We start from the raw sequence: 18,012 nt of genomic DNA on the forward strand, positions 1-18,012 counted from the left end.
TATATCAGATCCAAAAGGACTGTTCAGAACATACACAATGTTACAGACGGAAATGGAAAATTATTTAAATAAGGTAAAGGACTGCCAGAGTCTGATTTAGTTATTAGGATAATTCAGTTTTTGGAGCAAAGTTTACAAAGTAGATACATTTACAGAAAGGGCTGCCACTCATTTTCATTATTAATTAATAGTATTTATTTAGGGAGATCATCCAAATCATTAATGTATGCTCCTGCAGCCACCTGTATAGTCACATCTTTATTTTATTTTCTAATTTAATACCATTTTATTATTGCTAGAGCAATGCACTCACTGGTGAACCTATGTCCAATTTTAGATTTCCTGTGCCAGCATGCGCTCGTCCCCACATGTGTGATTCTCACAGGGAAGTCAAGCGTGCAAGCAGGTTAAGGAGATTCTCCTGTCATTTTGTGTACATGTGTGTGAGGATACCAGCATACAAGCGGTGCACCCTGTGGCCTTTTCAGTACAAAGGTTTTTCACTTACTGCTACTCTCAATGTTAAAAACTATTCTGTTCCATTTCAATTTGTTCCACTGTATCCAAAGGTAAGTGGCTTACTTGTAAAGAAGGATGGGGAATGGAGAAGGCAGGCGGAAGGCAACAGATGGCAACATAATAGGAGACTACAGTAGGCCTATACAGTATTGAGGGAGCTGCTGAAGAGATTCCTAGTGGGCCGGGACACAATGTATGCCACAGGAAGAGGAAATCAACGATGGCAGACTTTGGCTAAATAGAAAGTAGGAAGTCTTGATTGTTTACTTTGAAGGGACGGTTCACCCCAAATCAAAAATATACATTTTACCTCTTACCTGTAGTGCTTTTTATCAGGCTTGATTGTTTTGGTGTGAGCTGCTGAGTGTTGGAGATATCGGCTGTAGAGATGTCTGCTTTCTCCCAGATATAATGGAACTAGACGGCACTCAGTTTGTGGTGCTCAAGGCGCCAAAAAAAAAATACAGTTGATAAACCCCACAGTGATGTCTGTTTCCAGAAACTATGACCTGATTAATCAAGATAATCCACAGACCTTGTTGAACCACACCCACCAACCATATCACTGCACTGACAGAAGCATGGATCCACTCATGGACAAGAGGCTTGTGACAGAGTGAGATGTAAATATAAATGGCGTCCTCCTTGGCTGAGCTGTAATGTTAGCTAGCTCAGTGGCGCTAGGTGAGCTAGCAGTAGATGTATGCTTCCGTCTGCATGGTGAAACGGAGAGCAGGTGTAGGGATAGGTATTGTTAAGATTTTATCGATACTACTATTTAGCTATTTTAGCCTATTTGTAACAATTCGCTTTTAGCCGAACTAGCGTGCTGTCCTTGTTTAAAACATAATGTCAGCGGCAGTGGATGAGAGACTGTGGACAACACAGGTGAGACACTGCAGGGTGATAAGGAATTAAACCAAATTGTTAAAAAGTATCGATAAAAGAACTGATAAGGTCGGAGCTTATCAATACTACGGTCTTTGAGGATTTAGCCCCGGGGCTCAATTAATACCAGGTTTCGGTACCCATCCCTAGGCAGGTGTATGGCGATCAAGAGATAATATTTCCTGCATGAAGCTCACAACAACAGGGTGTGTGGATTATCTCTCTGGAAAGAGACATTACTGTTGAGACTGGCAAATGTATGTTTTTGGTGCTTTGAGCACCACAAGCTGAGTGCCATTTAAATCCATTATATATGAAAGAAGGCAGACATCTCGACAGCTGATATCTCCAACACTCTGCAGCTCACACCAAAACAGTGTAGACTGAGAAATAGCACTACAGGTAAGAGGGAGAATATGTATGTTTTGGGGGGGGGAGTGAACTGTCCCTTTAAACCTACTTGGAGTAGTGGATCAGCAGAGGATTGCAACATTGAGCAATGTGACAGACCATTTGAAAATGAAGTTCGTATACTTTTCTGTGACTGACAGCTTATCTGATACATTCTGAATCATAAAGAGGTAAACCCGACTGTGTGTGTGTGTGTGTGTTGAGTATCTTACTATGTTGGAGTGGATGGTCCCCAAGCTATTGCTGTGAGGAACGCGGTGGGCGGAGCCACTGCGGCTCAGCGAGTGAGAACGCAGCGTGGCGGAGCTCGGCCTGACGAGGGGAGTGGCCATGGGAACCGTGGGAGAAGGCCTGGTGGACAGTGCCCTCACCTCGCTGGGCGATGAGAGGGAGGCAATGGAGCGAGGGCAGGAGATGGAGCGCCTGATTGGACCGGAGAGTGTCGGGGAAGCAGAGGAGGCAGGGCTGGTTTTGAGTGACTTGATTGGAGGTTTCCAGTGTATGCGACCTGCGGGGAAACAGAGAGGGAGAGGGAGGAGGGGAAGAACACTGACTCACTGTCACACTTCAATTTCTTTTCTTCCCTGATCCTGTCTCAGTGCCCCAGTCACTGTCAAGCTCCCCTCTCTGCTTTCCATCCGTCGCCGGGTGGCTTTGGAGATGAAGTGTGGCTTTAAAAACTCCCATCGCCGCGCTCTGGCACACTGGCCCAGTGGCCCAGTGTGTGTGTGTGTGTTATTAACGACCGCAGCATGTGTAGTCGAAACCAGAAACTAAACAGTAGTCCTGTCTGGTTTGGGGATGGATTAAAGAGCAGCAGAAACACACACACGCACACATACACACATCTCACAGGAAATAAAGCTGAAAACCCACACTAACACTCTCCGTCACCCTTGAAACTCCTCCAGATTGTCTACCAGTCAGTGTATTAGTGTGTTTTCTATCCGTGCAGTGTGTGTGTCTGACATCAAGTGTGCACAGAAGCGATTATATGTTTTTGTGTGTGTGCGTGCGGCTGCTGAACCTTCCGAGGTTTGGATATTTTGCCAAATGAGAGCATTATGGGGCTTAGTCCTAGCAGCCTTTTGGTGGCTTGGTATGGAGTAGGGCTTGGCAGGGTTGCCGTCTCTCTTTGCACACGCACGTACACACACGCGCGGGTCCAAAAGTGGGGCTTTTTCATGGTTTTGTCCCTTATTTTGTGACAAATAGAATGAGCTCATGCAAGGGTCCTCTCTATTGAGCAGTAAAACCGTCGGCCCACAATGCAACCAGAGAATTTTTTCTTTCCAAGGTCGGCACATAGACTGCTGTGAAAGGTGCCCTCTTTCTCACTTCAAAGAGCTGAAAGTGAGTTATGTGTCTTATGCGAATTGGTGGGAATACTTGAGACTTATCACTCTCACTATAAAACCGGGAATATTTCAGCATTAAACTCAAGGTGTTTTCAAGGTAAACAACGAAAGGGGTCTTTTTCCCCCCCTTCCTTTTACTTTCAATCAAATTCCTCCATCACCTTCCATTCACTGGAACTGCACTGTTCAGGGTACTTTTCTTTCCTCGAGTGCTTTTCAGTGCTTCAACATTTGTGTGTGTGTGTGTATGTGTGTGCATGTCCAGCTTGTGTGTGAAGCTAGAACACTCCTTTACTGAGAAACTCAAACAAAGAGCCACTTTCGGCAAGTCATAGGCTATGATCACCTTGTTAACACTTTAATTAAAATCCAAGGACCTACCACCATTTTATCACATCAATTAGGCACATTAATAGTGGCGGGCTGATGAACATCTGTAATGTAGCCCCTGCTGGCTCACATCATCACAACCTGCTGCTGGAGTGTGCGTGTGTGTGTGTGCGCTGTAAGTACTGATCAAAGCAAAACTCTCAGCATTTGTATTTAAAAAAGTGTGTGTGCATGTGTGTGTACGTATATGGAAATGTGTTCTGTACAACTATGAATATTTTTCAAACTGTATAAACGTGGAAAGTGTACCAGGCTGGAGTGGATGTCATGTCCTTGTAGCATTACAGGATCAATTCCAATTTCCCTATTGCATCATTGTGTACTGTACATTCACACTCTGTCGCTCCTGTCTAGGGCTGGGTGATATATTTACTATGTACGATATATCCATATATTTTTAAGCAAGATATAAATTTAGACAACACCTTATCGATATAGGGTCAAGTTGTGTTACATAACGCACACCAGTGTGCATCTCTGATCGTGGGTGAGTATCTCTCTCAGTTCTCCAGCAACACTTTTTAGAGCTATAGCCTGACGTGCACCTCCCCAGGAATGTAACTACACGTCGCGGCAACGCAGACCTCCTGTTTATTTTTGTGAGCTGACACCATTTCCCTCAGTGGAATCAAAGCTTTATTTACTTTTATTTCACAGATAAGAAACAATAAATTGCGAAGACAATAAAGCCTCCACAAAAATAGCATTTTAAGTCTTGTGTGTGATTTATCCTGGCTCCATATGAGTAGAGGAAATCTCCACTATTTGCTAGGCTAATTTATACAATGTAAAATGCCATAGGCTTGTGCTAATAACTTTAGCATGTTGTACTTATTTGGAAAACGTGTTTAGTATAAGACAGTTTTGTCAGTGAACCTTGTGAGCTGTAATGGAGCTGAATTTTGTAACGTAACCTTTAATGTTGCTGTTGTCCCTGGCTTCATGAGAAGAGGAAAAGTCTGCTAGCTGCTAGGCTAATTTATACAATGTAAAATGCCATAGGCTTGTGCTAAAAACATTAGCATGTTTTATTTGTGGGGAAAATGTGTCTAGCAAAAGACAAATGTTTTGTCTGTGAATGCTGCGAGTCATGATGAAGCCGATTTGTATACTTGTGTTTAAAATCGTCGCTATTAAGCCATGTTTAATGTGTGTTTTAGGTGTGTTTTGAATCAACTAAACTTTACAGCACTTAACAGAAACCCTGCAGCCGACTAGTGTTATGGAGGTGGAACTGTTGTGAAGCTGCATATTTTCAAACAGGGGAATAAAATCCATTTTAGCATTATATTCTTATCACAGTCTGTTTTTTAAAAACTGCTTGTGACATCTCAAATGTAGTTTTGACTTGCAACTGAAAACATGTTGCCCATTTCGTGGAAAATACCGAGATATATATTGTGTGTCGCCAGTCAGCCTATAAATACAGAGATATGAATTTAAGTCCATATCGCCCAGCCCTACTCGTGTCTGCAGTTTGTTCTGTCACAGTCAGGTAAGATGGAAATGGAGATAGATATGCTAAGACAGCAATCTTAAACATGTGTATGGGTCTGGTATCTTACTGTGCACATTTACACATCTGAAAAACAAGTTAGTTTTAGTAATTAAGCTACCCACTGTAATCAGACAGAAGGTTCTAGCTAAAAAAGAAAGGGCAGGAGGAAAAGAACAAGTAAAATGACGTGAAAGCAAGCATGCAAAACAACAAAGTAAACAAGAAAGCAAACAAAGCAAGAAAGGAAGATGGCAGGAAACAAGGTCCCTGTGAAACCCCAGCGCTCTGGCTCCCTAATGAAGACATTCTCAGACTCTTTTATACATCCTGCAGCTTTACCTGAGCGCTCAGCCAAGTTCTTGTCCTTGCTCTCCCCAAGGTCGTAGGAAACTTTCTTCTCCCTCTTCTCCCCACTTCTTCCTTCTCCTCCTCCTCCTACTTTCCTCCTCTCCTCCTCTTCTTCGTCTGAGGAGGAGCAGGAATTATCGGCGCTGCTGCCGCTGGTGAAGTCAGCCAGGTAGTCCGGTCGTTGACGTCTCGGTGTCTGGCTGCATTCTGGCATGGCGGTCATGGGCTGGCAGGGACAAACACAGAGACACGGATAGGCGTAAGACATAGGGCAGAATGTGCACACATAGATCCATATATGAGACGGATTTGTGCACACATCCACAGATGAAACAGACATGATAAAACGCATATGCTCCTTCTCTTCCTCACACACACACACACACACAAACTCACACATAATCATCTTTCTTCCTTTATCCTCATGGGAACCTCCACTGACTGCATTTGCTTCATAACCCTAAACCATCCAAAATTACTTCATCTGAGAAAAATGTTTTCCTTCCAAAGGTCTAAAACTCTCACAAGGACATAAGTACAAGATTAAGTACACACACACACACACGCACACACACACACACACACACACACACACACACACACACACACACACACACACACACACTTATACATAAAGACACTGAGATGTTGTCAACCTCCGTCAGCCTCTCCTCACCCTCAGCCTATTACCATCTGTCACTGGGAGTCCTGGCGGTGACATGGCTAGCCCATGTGCCCATACGAGTTTGTTTGCTTGCAGGATCATTATGCACAAATACACAAGTACACATGCACTCTTTTATAAGCCTGGCTGTAAATGTCAACAGGGGCATGAGTGGCTTTGTACGTTGGACAAATTTGTCCTGATTGGTTGATATGTAAAAGGTCAAAGTTTAAGTTTCAAAGTTTCTTTAGGTATGAAATGTTTTGCATTGCCTGTGAAAGCATCTGTGACACTTACTACATTCTGAAACTCTAGTTGTGTCTTGTCATTTAAAAGGACCTGTTAAGCTCAGTTTCAGGTTCACCCTCTGTCTGAGATGCTCTGTTTTAGTGCCTGTCTCTTTGAGCCTCTTCTCCTGAAAAAGCCCAGTCTGCTCTGATTGGTCAGCATTTCCAGGTCTTTCGCGTGTCATCCTGACAGCTGAGAATATAATTGTCAGGTATTGTCACCCCTCTATTAAATATGAAAGGAGGCTGAAAATCACAGGACATGTGTGTTCTGGTGATACAAGTCAGCGGCCCTGAAATGTGTGTTTCTCTTCTATAATACACATTCTAAATCTCGGAGCTGAGGTCTTTCCACATACGGGCTTCCTTCGCCTTTCAAACAGGGCAGAGCTCTGTGGGAAACAGTAGGAGCGACACAGCCCGAGGGGGAACCGGGATCTGACACAACACCGGAGAGAGAAGCAGGTCTGTGGAGCTGTGCGCCGGACAAAAAAAACAAGCACGTCGCACCGAATGCGCGTTGCTACGGCATCGCTTTGGGTTGTGAGCGCACATGACGCGTGTCTGCATTGAAAGTAATGGGTTTGTGCACGCAAAAGACGCTACATCTGAATGCCCCCCATGCACACACACACACGCTTTAACCAAGGTGGCGGCCAAAATCACCCAGAAGGCCCGCCTTTGTCTTTGATAGGCAGGGAAAACCCTGAATATGCACTTCAGTCACATCATGTAACAAACCACGTAGGTCTATCAGCTGTGCACTCCGTATCAGACTGGAGATGTAACTTAAAAGATGGATGGGTACTTGCTGTCTTCCTACATTTGTAACGTTTCTTTTTAAAGCAGAAAACACACCTTTTCTATTGTGATACTTAATGGAAATGACATACAGTATAGCCAACAGCATGCAGCCTAGCTTGTTATTAGCGATGGTCATTTACCAGAAACTTTTATCTCCCTGGCGAACTCCCTCAAGTCACCACCTATGTTGGCTTTTTGTAGTAAAGTAATAAGGTATCATACAGATAATTTCTCAATTTAACTTCATGAATTGGCTGTCATTAGCAAGTGACAGGTAGCCTGTTGGTGAACGCTGAAGCCTGTCGGTGAACAGTGAACTGCGTTGCATGCAGCCAGTTAAGATACCTCTGTCATTGGCTTTAAATCCAAAATAATGCCATATTGGTGCAGATTTAGTTTTCTCTGCCATCTCTCCTCTCGTCCTCGACGGCCTGTCAGACACTGTTGTCTCCATTAGTCCATTTATAAACAAACATCATAGTATGTTCATCACATTGACATATTGTTGATTATTAATGCATTAAAGAGTTGGATTTAGCGCTGTCAGCACAGGCTGCCGATGTAGGCTACTTTTTAATTTGCCAGAATATGTCATGGGAAACGTCGGTTCAGCCTGTTTGCATTAAATCAAACTGGTTTAAGCTCGTACACTCGACCCAACCCTCGTCAGCTTGTCGCCAAAGTAGAGAAGTAGTAGTTACAAAGAGACACAAACCATGATCTGCTTCAGCCCTAAAACACAAACACATGCACTTTTTTTTTTCTAGTTAGGAGTTCATTAAGTTGAGTCTTGTCTATTTCACATCCTGGAAGGGGACACACTGATAGCATTAATAAAGCATTTACACATCTGTTATTCAACGGTTAGCTCGGGCAGTGCTGTCAGGCCACCCAAATTAATGGGCAGGAAGTGATCACAGGGCTTACACAGTCACCGCTGGGTAGCTATGTGGGTGAGTGATAGAGGAGGATAGAGACAGAGAGAGATTAAATACATGAGAGGAGAATAAAAGGGAAGATGGGAACATCAGATTGATGGGGAGAGAAATAAAGAGGAGGACAAGGTGAATCTGAGTATGGGAGCAGAAAGAAACGGAGAGGAGGCATTGAATAGACGGGAAGAACGGAAATGAGCACAGAGAGAGAGAAAAGGATACTGAACAAAGTACCAGTGGAGAGAGAAGAAGAGACGGGAACAGACAGTGGATAAACAGTGCAGAGTGCAGACAAAGACAGAAGGCCAGACACTGAGCAGATGAGGAGAGAGAAACTTTGGATGTTGGGCTGAGTGATTGGGTAAAATCAAGCTAAATGTTGAGCTGAGGACTCCACAAGGAACAACTGAAATAAAGTACATGTAACTGGAAAGATAGGAGTCAAAAAGACAATAAAAGAAACAACAAAATTAGGGGAAAAAGATAAAGAAAACCTGAAGACACTTGCGAGCTCTCCCTTCTTTCACTGTTTCCCTTCCTGCCTTCCTTGCTCTCGTCCTCTGCGTCTGAACATTTCCTCAGCGATAACAAACCTTAGCGGCCCTTCCTTCCCTCAAAATCCTGTCTCTAATCCCTTTGCCTCACTCCTCTCTTCTAGCTCGCGCACACTCGCTGGTTCAGTTTCACCAGATGGCTTGCGAGCGCTACACCCCAAGGAGTGAATCTATCCGTCACAGCTCTTTCTTTCCCCTGCTCTCAATGTCTCTCTCAGCACACTCGGCAACATCGAAACTGACGGGGTCCAAATTAATTTGGACAACAGTGATTGTGTCTGAACAAGTCCTCATTTCAGCTAAGGCCCCTCTAATGCAAGCGCTGAACTGCCCTGTCGAGTCCCTAACACACTCTTTGAGTGTTCCAGCCAATTTAGCCCTCGAGTGAGGGATGGATGTAGATGTGCAGAGAGAGAGAGGAAGAGAGAGGGATGGAGAGGTGAAGGGAGGGGAGTGAAGCAAGGTGATGGAGGGAGTAATGTGCTGTCGTGGGAAATCGAGGGGGCGTATAGGTGTATGTGACAGAGGGAGAGGGAGATAGACAGAAAGAGAGATAGCATGGAGAGAGCCAGAGAGACAGCCTGACAGCTGTCCCCTAGGGGAGTTGGGTCTTTTCTTTGGGCCTCTTTCTGATTCTTTTCTTTCTCGCCTCCCCCCTCTTTATTTTTCTGAATCACGTCCTATATGCTTTCTGTGGGCGTTAGCTCCAGGCATCTGCCTACCTGCCTACCCCCTCCCTCTCTTTTTCTCTTTCTCTCTGACACTCTTCTTTGCACTTTTTCTCAGTTCCCTTGAGGCATGTGGCCCTTATTCTCCCTCCGCTCTCGTGGTGTCTGCGTCTCCCGACCTCTCTCTAACTCTCACCCACCTTAGGGCCTCTTTGCCTGGAGGATTTGCCCATCAGCTTCTCGTCGTCCAGCTCGCATTGCTCCAGCAGATCCAAGATGTCCTCCTCCTACGCACCAACACAGCAAAACACAAGACAGATAAGAATATGCCAAAGGTGATCATTTATGTTACATGAGGAACATAACAGTATCAAACATCGGCAACAAGGTAGTTAAATCTTGATGATACGCTTAAAAGGCGTAATTAAAATTCTTTGATGTTTCATATCTCTAATTACTGTGAAGTCAAAATGAGGTGTGAGAAAATAAGAAACTTCAATTATTTAAAAAAAAAAAAGGTGGGAGGGATGAAAAAGTTTGACTTCACAGGCATATGCACCTTATCTGGGGGGTTAGAAAAAAGGCCCTGGCTGAACATGCATTGCTTTTTGGCAACGCTCATAGAGGCTGTATTTGGAAAAGGCAGCGTCACGGCCTTCGCCAATATGCTGGGGCCTTGGCCATTTGGCTGTAGCTAAAATGCAAGCAAAGGTGATTAATGTTGCTTCACGGCAGGGACATAAAAAGCTCCCACTTGATGCTCAAATACAGATGAAAAGTGATTGTTTTCTCTCAGATTAGCCATCAAGCTGCTTTCTGGGGTCTGTGAAAAGGTCATTGTGCCCCTGGCTTTCCATGCTGGTGTGTTTGTGCATGAACACTGTTGTGCATGTGCACATGTGTGTACAGTGGCATATTTCCATGTCTGAAAGTCTTGAAGTTCACATCCATAGGCTCAAACAGTTTTAGGGAGTTTGGGAGCCTTTCTTGAAATGATATTTGTCTGCTCTCTATCTATTTAGTTTATATGTTCCTCAGTGTAATTTGTGCTTATGTGACTGTGTGAGTGTTTGTCTGTGTGGTGGTGTGAAATGTGTCCGTCCGCTCAGACAATTGAGCCAGAGGTGAGACCAAGTCATTGTTTTGCAAGTTACAAGCAAGTCTTGAGTTCTTTCATTCAAGTCCCAAGTCAAGACCGCCAATGCCCTGAATCAACAGAGTGAATTTTGTGTGTTCTCCAACACATTCTCACTCTGGCCTCGTCACATATTGACCTTTGGTCATGGACTTTCCACGTCCACATACAACATGCAAGGTATCCTGGGTGCGCTGGGTCCGGGACACAGTGTCAAGTTCTTCCTGTTACATGCATTGTCTTCTTTCAAAATAAATGCACTACATTGGTTCAACACCACAAATTGACTTTTTTTTTCCTTCAACAACCATCACACATGGTTAGGTTTCAGAAAAAAGAACAGGATTTGGCTTTAGAATCTTACAGGACGCGAACACCGCTCTCTCAGGTGAAAGTATTTGTTGGACCCATTCACCACCCCTCTCGCCCACCCCACTTGGACTATCGGCAACTTAACTTTTGTCCTTGTTCCGCCGCGTTTCCCCCTGATGCCACCGGGTGACCAGCTGCATATCATGCCGACATTAAAGGACACCTTTTTTTGTTGGTTTCTGACGCTGCAAGTCACTGCCCAAGCGCCGGACTTTCACGACTTCAGAGTGAGACCGCGCTAATTTCTTTCCTGTGTTGTTGTTTTTCACATATCTCATATTGGAAAGTTGAAAAAGAAAGAAGTAAAGTTGCAAGTCTTTTTTTATTTTGTCAAGCTAAGTCTAAAGTTATCAAATTTGTGACTCATGTGCGACTCGAAACCAAGTCATATGACTCGGGTCCATGCCTCTGAGTTGAGCCAGTGTCAGATGTAGTAAATTGTAAATTATCCATCAAGACCTCATATTTTAAGATGATGAAAAAGGTAGTGTTTAATCACTGACCAAGTCAGCTGGATGTATTATTTAAAACCCACTCTATCTATATGTATTTTAAATTATTTTGCTGCATTACTAGGTAATGTGGACCAAGTGTTGAACAGTATTATCTGCTGTCTACTACAGTATTTGTCCGTAGATTAAAGCTGCCAGTATGTCTTGAGGGAACCCTAGCAGGTATAAGAAATAAAAAATAACTTAAAAAATACCACATCATGCCCAGACATTAATTATAGGACAGGATGCTGTAACACATTGTTCACTAAACTGATTGTATAAGTGGTCCTGAGGAGCCAACAACCAAAATCTGAAATATTTATTTAACTTGATCATTAAAAGCGGTAAGAAAACAGTGCTCTGCCTTACTTTGAAGAATTTATTTAGAAATTAGAGGCATTTTTTTCTCCAGTAAAGTCTGCCAACTCAATAACCTTTCATGAGGTGAAAGCTTCACCACCCACCATGGTTTAAAAACCACTAGAGGCCCATTACCTTGTAAAATTGCACCAAAGCAGATTACATGGATGTTTTGACATGTTTTACAGCATGGAAGAAAACAGAACTTGACACACATAAAGAAATTACAGATTAATTGAAAGCTACTTACTTTCTCTAAAGTAAAAGTGTTTACAACACATTGAGTCTACGTCAAATGTTGCTGCTGCTGCTCAGGCTGTAGAGAGCTCCGATTTAACGATCACTGGCTGTACTGTCACTATTAAGCATTTCTAAACTTTATTAGGTCATGATTTGTAATGATCACTTTACAAATTAAACATTTTATACCCTCTGTGTATGTCAGCCCACATAATATGTAGTTGCTTGTTGCTGTACTTTGCTATCACCAACAGTCTCGGCACATGTCAGCTCATAAACTATATTGTCCAAACAAAGTACTTTTTTGGCAGCAGAGGACCAAGTGTGTAGTCCCATCCAGCAGGCTTTTGTATTTTTATCCATTTTTGTTGAAAAAGCAGTAATTTATTTGCTGGCAGCTTCTACCGTGACATTCTCTGACTTCATATTTCTTGGCTGTTTGACAGATGACGCTGTCTCGTCCATTTCTGTGGTTAGGAATTTACTTCCTCCATCGTAAAAACACATACCTCTTAGCCAAAAGAAAATTTCTCTAGGTAAAACTGGGCTCACTCCTTTAGACTAATAGAAAAAGAAAAACCCTCAGGACCCCTGTCATTTCTTCTTCAAAGCAAGGAGGATAGGCTTTGTGGAGAGAGGATAGACAGGGACACTTCTGCTGCCATTGTTCAGCAGAAAATATGTTCCAATTTTTACTCTTGCATAACAAACAGCTGCTGTAAAAATTGCCTTCCTACACTTATTACGTAGGTGGCATGCGTTACAAGAGCAGGAGACATTACTTTGCCCACAGATTATACCCATCTGAAGTTCTAAACTGATGCTGGGTTTTTCGCCTGTAGTTGGCGCTGGTTCGACCAGAGCTGCCGATTCAAATGCATTGGATGATACCAATACTCCTTTTCCATCAACGCGGAACAGGTCCAGTTTCAGTTCCCGCACCTAATCTCAAACTGCTCTGAGCATTTCAACTAAAATAAAATTGGTTCAGAATCAGAAAAGTTGGTTCGCAGCTGTAACCAAAAAATAACAGGTTTTCCTTGACTTGGGGTGCAAACCATGATGACATCAGTGGGCGTGTCATATTCTACATTCAATAGAGGGGATGGAGAAGGCAACAATGGAGAATGAACATGTCTTGGTCTCATGAATAGTTAGTCCATGCTTGTTTTTTGGATAAAAACAAGTACAGTAGCAGGGATCCACCATCTTTCTACTAAGTTTTACTTTTGTTGTGCATTGTGCAACGCCCTTCTCTGCTGACGCGTCCTTGATTATAATGGTTCTGCTCAAACCTAGTGGAAACGCAGGCTGGTTCACTAGATAGCACCAAGGAGTCCTGAACAGAACCGGTTCAGGAACTAGTGCTAATTTGAAAAAGGAGTATGACCAGTTCTGGTTTCAGGGACTATGCATTAATGATGTTTTGTTGATTGACCTTTCTTTAAGCCCCGCCCCTTTGTGATGGTCCGACAAGCTGTCAGAGTAAGCATGGAGCCCACACTGTAACTAACTGCACTCCCTGAAGAAATATTATCATATTTTTGGAGAAACGAAACAGTCAGTACGTTTACATGGACAGTTTAATTCCACTTTTAATCGGAATGAAAAGCCATTCCGATTAAAAGTGGTCATGTAAACGGTCATTCTGACTGAAAATTAAATCCGATTAAAGGGGGTGGTTTATTCCGTTTGTCATTCCGAATGAAAGAATTTTGTGTGCATGTATACACTCATTCCTCTTTAAGTTCATTCCGGTCTTTCTGCGCATGCTCGTTTCCTTGCCCTTCTGGCGCGATGACGTATATAGCGCGCATAGCAACGGGCTGCATAGCAACGGGCTGAGATAGAGCAGTCGGACTCGTTGCACTCACCGGTTTCCATTCGCCACAGCACGGTCTTCTATCTCCCTTCTTCGACCTTCTACCTCCCTTCTCCTCCTCAACAGACGAAGCATTAGCAGAACAAGGTTGTTGTCGTACTGCTGCTTCAAGAATATAAGCAAAACAAGCCCGAAAAAGGCACTAAGAACGGCGTCGTCAAGCATCTTGTTATCCGGAGCGAGGACTACAGTGTTTTCTTCCGGTAAACGTAAACACGTAACATCCGCCCCGCCCCCTATCCAATCAGAAACCTTCCCTGCCCCAAACCTTGCGCAGACCTGAATAAAGGCGATTAAACTGATCTCCCGTGTAAACCCCCTTTCGGAATGAATATTTCCCATGTAAACTACGTGGAAAAACTTTAATTCCGAATGATTTCATTCAGATTTATTTCATTCCGAATGAGAAGCCATCATGTAACCATAGCCATTGATTCCAGAGAGAAGCAGATAGAGGGGTCTACAGTCTGTGTTTAAAGGATATATCCACGATGTCAAACTGACTCAGCAGCAACAACAGGTTAAAAAGAAAAAGATAGTTAGAAGCTAAAGCCGAACTATAGGCTACAGATCACAGTGTAAAAGTCAACCACCATATCACTGCTGATCGCCACAGAAGACAATGAATATACAAGGAAACTTTGCTGATATTGAACCAGCTGTGTGGCATCGCAGTGTGTGCAGATGAACTGTGCCGCTGCCAGCGCCTGGGCCTCCACCACCAGACGGGCAGTCTTCAGTAGCTAGCTAGCTAACCCTACACTTTTAAGGGTTTGATTTTGGTTTTGGAAGAGAGAGAAGACGTATATCTTTTTCCAACCTCTCCAGGTAACGAGTATCATTAATACACAACGTTCCCCAGGCACAACATTTAGCTCCAAATCCACAAAACTGAAGGAAATCTGAAACGACTGCATTAGAGTCAATGGAGCACAGCTGTGTTGTTGTCGGACCCTGGTCTGAGCCGGCCTGATGCTACATTATGATTGGCCAGTCCACATCCGGGGGCAGGACTTCAGTTCTGCCTGATGTCATCTGCCTGATGAATCAGTAGCTCATTGGTGTTATCTTCCTATTTTCCTCTTTACTGTCAATCACTGGAAATGAATGTTATGCTGTCCTCACACAGAGCACCCTATCAACCATGCTCTGTACTCCACAGTGTCTTCTTATAACAGGAAACAGAACTTATACTAGATTTACAATAACATAAAATCCAGCTGAAAATCAAATTAGAGCTATCTATCCTTTTTAAACCACACAATACCAGACCCTTAAAGATTCCTGATAGCCCTCTGCTTAATGTTCATCTCCAGAGCTTGCAGGCCACTCTGATAGGATCTGCAGTGACTGTGAAGTGCTCCAACACACTTGTGTACTTCTCAAATTTTATTATATTGGCAGAGCGCTACAGGCCGGCTGACCTTGCACCTGCTCAACAACATTTTTATTTTTTGTCTTCAGTATCCATGTGAGAAAAATGGAAGAATGGGAATACATCGGCTGAGCAGGCAGGAAAACATAGATCGCTAACAACAGAACTAACAATTTGATGCATACCTGTCAACTTAACTGTAATGGAAGTGGGGAGAGGGCTGATGCAAACCCTGTAGAAACCAGTGTAACCTGTGGGTGTGTTTTCTGTAGCAAAGCAATGAAGCCAGACTCTGCAGTGCATCAGCATGTTATCGCTAGGATTACAACACAAGTTTTATTTTCTTTGATAGTGTGACAATCCATGACATTTTTCAATTCATGGCCCTGAGAAGCCCACAAAGGCAGCAAACACGAGTCTTGTGAGTACAATGTCTGTCAGGCTTGACAGATATGTTGTTGGCACTCTGGCAAACGGCCTCTGGCCCCTTGCAAGAGGAAAAACTAGCCAAACAGTCAATGCATGTCAGATAATGACTTATGGATCCCACAAGGGTTATAGACCAAAGCACAGTGACTGGTGCACAAAATCAAAGGCTTTGGTTTATTATAAGATCATTAATTGTTGTTTAGGTAGAGACCTTGAGATCGGTAGATTTAGCTACATAGTTTAAAGCTTGCTTGCAGTGTTTCAGAACCATAGATGTAGTGCTGCCAGAGCCCAGCGGAATGATGCTCCGCCACTTTTTTCTCAAGTGAGGAAATAAATATTCGCAGTTCGCATAATCGGATTGAATTCACTGTATATATTCATATATCATAAATATGCACAGCCTTTCTGATGGTTTCTTCTGTGGGGCATTTTATTTCAACATTAATGCACAATTTTAATGTTTTAAATTAGGGCTGGGCGATATGGCAAAAAATATTATCGTGATAATTTTCCCCGTTTTGATCTATATTTGTTTTTATCTTTATCACAATATATATTTTGATAAAGCTGTGAGTTTGAAAAGTATCCTGATAATGTCTGACGCCTGAAGAACGATGGCACTTGTCGTAAAGCTAGGGCAGAGTAGTTTGAGAAAAACATTTCCTGTCTGGTAGCTCGTACCTGCAGTCTACCACTTTAATTAATTTCTTGAACCTGTCTTTCTCCACAGTGCTATTGGCATCATGTCTTTGGATAGAAAGTACGGCGTCTGTTATGTCTCTGCTCCTTTTCCATCGCTTCTCATACGGGGTCACGGCGGCAAAAGAGGACACTATTGATTGCTGTCTTGGTGCAGCCTGGCTAGCGCTGCCCACAGTTGGTTGACTTACTGCCGTTTTGGCCTGGATTTTCATGCTCTCAGTGAGGTTGCTGGGGCGCCACCTTTTTGGGTGATGGAAAAGGTTTGTTGTGTTTCACATCCTGGTTGGCGCCAACCAACGACATATTTTGCAGACCGCCTTGGTCCGTACGTCACAACCTTTCAAGTAGCCAAACCACTTACGAATGATTGACGTTGTGCAACCTTTTTTATCCACAATTTCATCCCCTTCAGCTTCACCACCACTTCCACTAATTTTCCCTTCTTTTCGTTATGCCCATCCTACTGTCACTTCCTCCTCACCTCACCACAAACTGCAGTGAAAAATGGGCGTGTACAATGACGCGCATTCCCAACACTGCAGACTTACTGACAGCTGTCTGTCAACTTTGGCTGTGTGACACACTGTTTGGATCTATCTAGGTCTATCCATAACAAGTAAAAATGACTATAATTCATCATCGTCATCGACACACATTTTATTACGATCCCATTTCCAGATTGTTTTATCGCCCAGCCCTACTTTAAATGGTACAGGTTAAAGGGGCTGACAGGATTGATTGACATTTCGCTGAATCATCACGGCTAAATAATAATGATAAAGGCCATATGACGTCACCGCAACCCTCTTGGAGGTGGTTTGGTGCACTGTTGGCCTGACTCCAGAGATGATTCATCTCTGAAGTGACTCGGAAAAACTTGGCGTGTTTTAACTTTAAAAGAAGACTCAAATCGAAGGGGCATAGTTTGACTCGGCGTGGCCAAAAGTGCCAATAGAAAAGCCTTATTATTCTTCCCTGGTCTGCTGAATATCATATTCAAATTCAGAAACATCCTTTCTTTACCATAAATTGCCAAGATGAGTATCTATCGCTCTGTCCCTTAAGGACAGTCCAGTTGTCACTCATGATCATGTTATTAGATAGCGAACTCTAGAGATCCTTTGTGCTCATTATCTCTCTCTTCCTACTTTGAACAAGAGTCACATACCTTTGTGTTGACAAAATTAAACTAACCTCGGCCTGGTGTACGACTCTGCCTGATCTTTGATTGACATCTCTGTAAAACTCTGCAGAGATTCCTCTTTACAAAGGACACACAATAACCTTCTGAAAAATAAACTGCGACGGGCTAGAGCCTGTTTAGGTAGGTTTCTTTCTACAAAAGCTGCAATAGTTGCATAGACGTCTCCTCCCAGTGCTTTGATATAAATTTGTAATATCAATACTACTGTCAAAAATATTCGGTATTCCCTATTACTATTCAGTTGCCAAAAGCAGTGAAGTTTTTATTTGTTTCATCTGCATCTTTCCAACTCATCAATCCTTCTTCCCTCCATGTGTTTTTAATATCCCACAATGCCTTCCTCTGTGTCTTTTTGTTTAATTGATGTGTTGTTTCTGAATACATAACCAGACTTGAAAACAGAAAATTGGCTCTTTCTGTTGCCTTTTTTTTTTTTGTCCTCGCTTCAAATCATCCCGATTCCTAAAGTCTGTTCATGAAAGAAGTCTGTCA

The 18,012-nt window shown here is 43.1% G+C and overlaps 1 protein-coding gene across 1 annotated transcript in view; it reads right to left on the reverse strand.

The window, feature by feature from the left end:
* ttll7 (tubulin tyrosine ligase-like family, member 7) overlaps window positions 1–18,012 on the reverse strand; it is a 64,114-nt gene that overhangs the window by 21,074 nt on the left and 25,028 nt on the right. The window contains exons 7-9 of the mRNA XM_050055278.1: window positions 9,525–9,611; window positions 5,404–5,638; window positions 2,031–2,326 (exon numbers count right to left, since the gene is read on the reverse strand). Coding sequence (XP_049911235.1) covers window positions 2,031–2,326; window positions 5,404–5,638; window positions 9,525–9,611 — 618 coding nt within the window. The remainder of the gene's footprint in view (window positions 1–2,030; window positions 2,327–5,403; window positions 5,639–9,524; window positions 9,612–18,012) is intronic.

This window comes from Epinephelus moara, chromosome 10, assembly GCF_006386435.1.
Source record: "Epinephelus moara isolate mb chromosome 10, YSFRI_EMoa_1.0, whole genome shotgun sequence".
Taxonomy (NCBI): Eukaryota; Metazoa; Chordata; class Actinopteri; order Perciformes; family Serranidae; genus Epinephelus; species Epinephelus moara.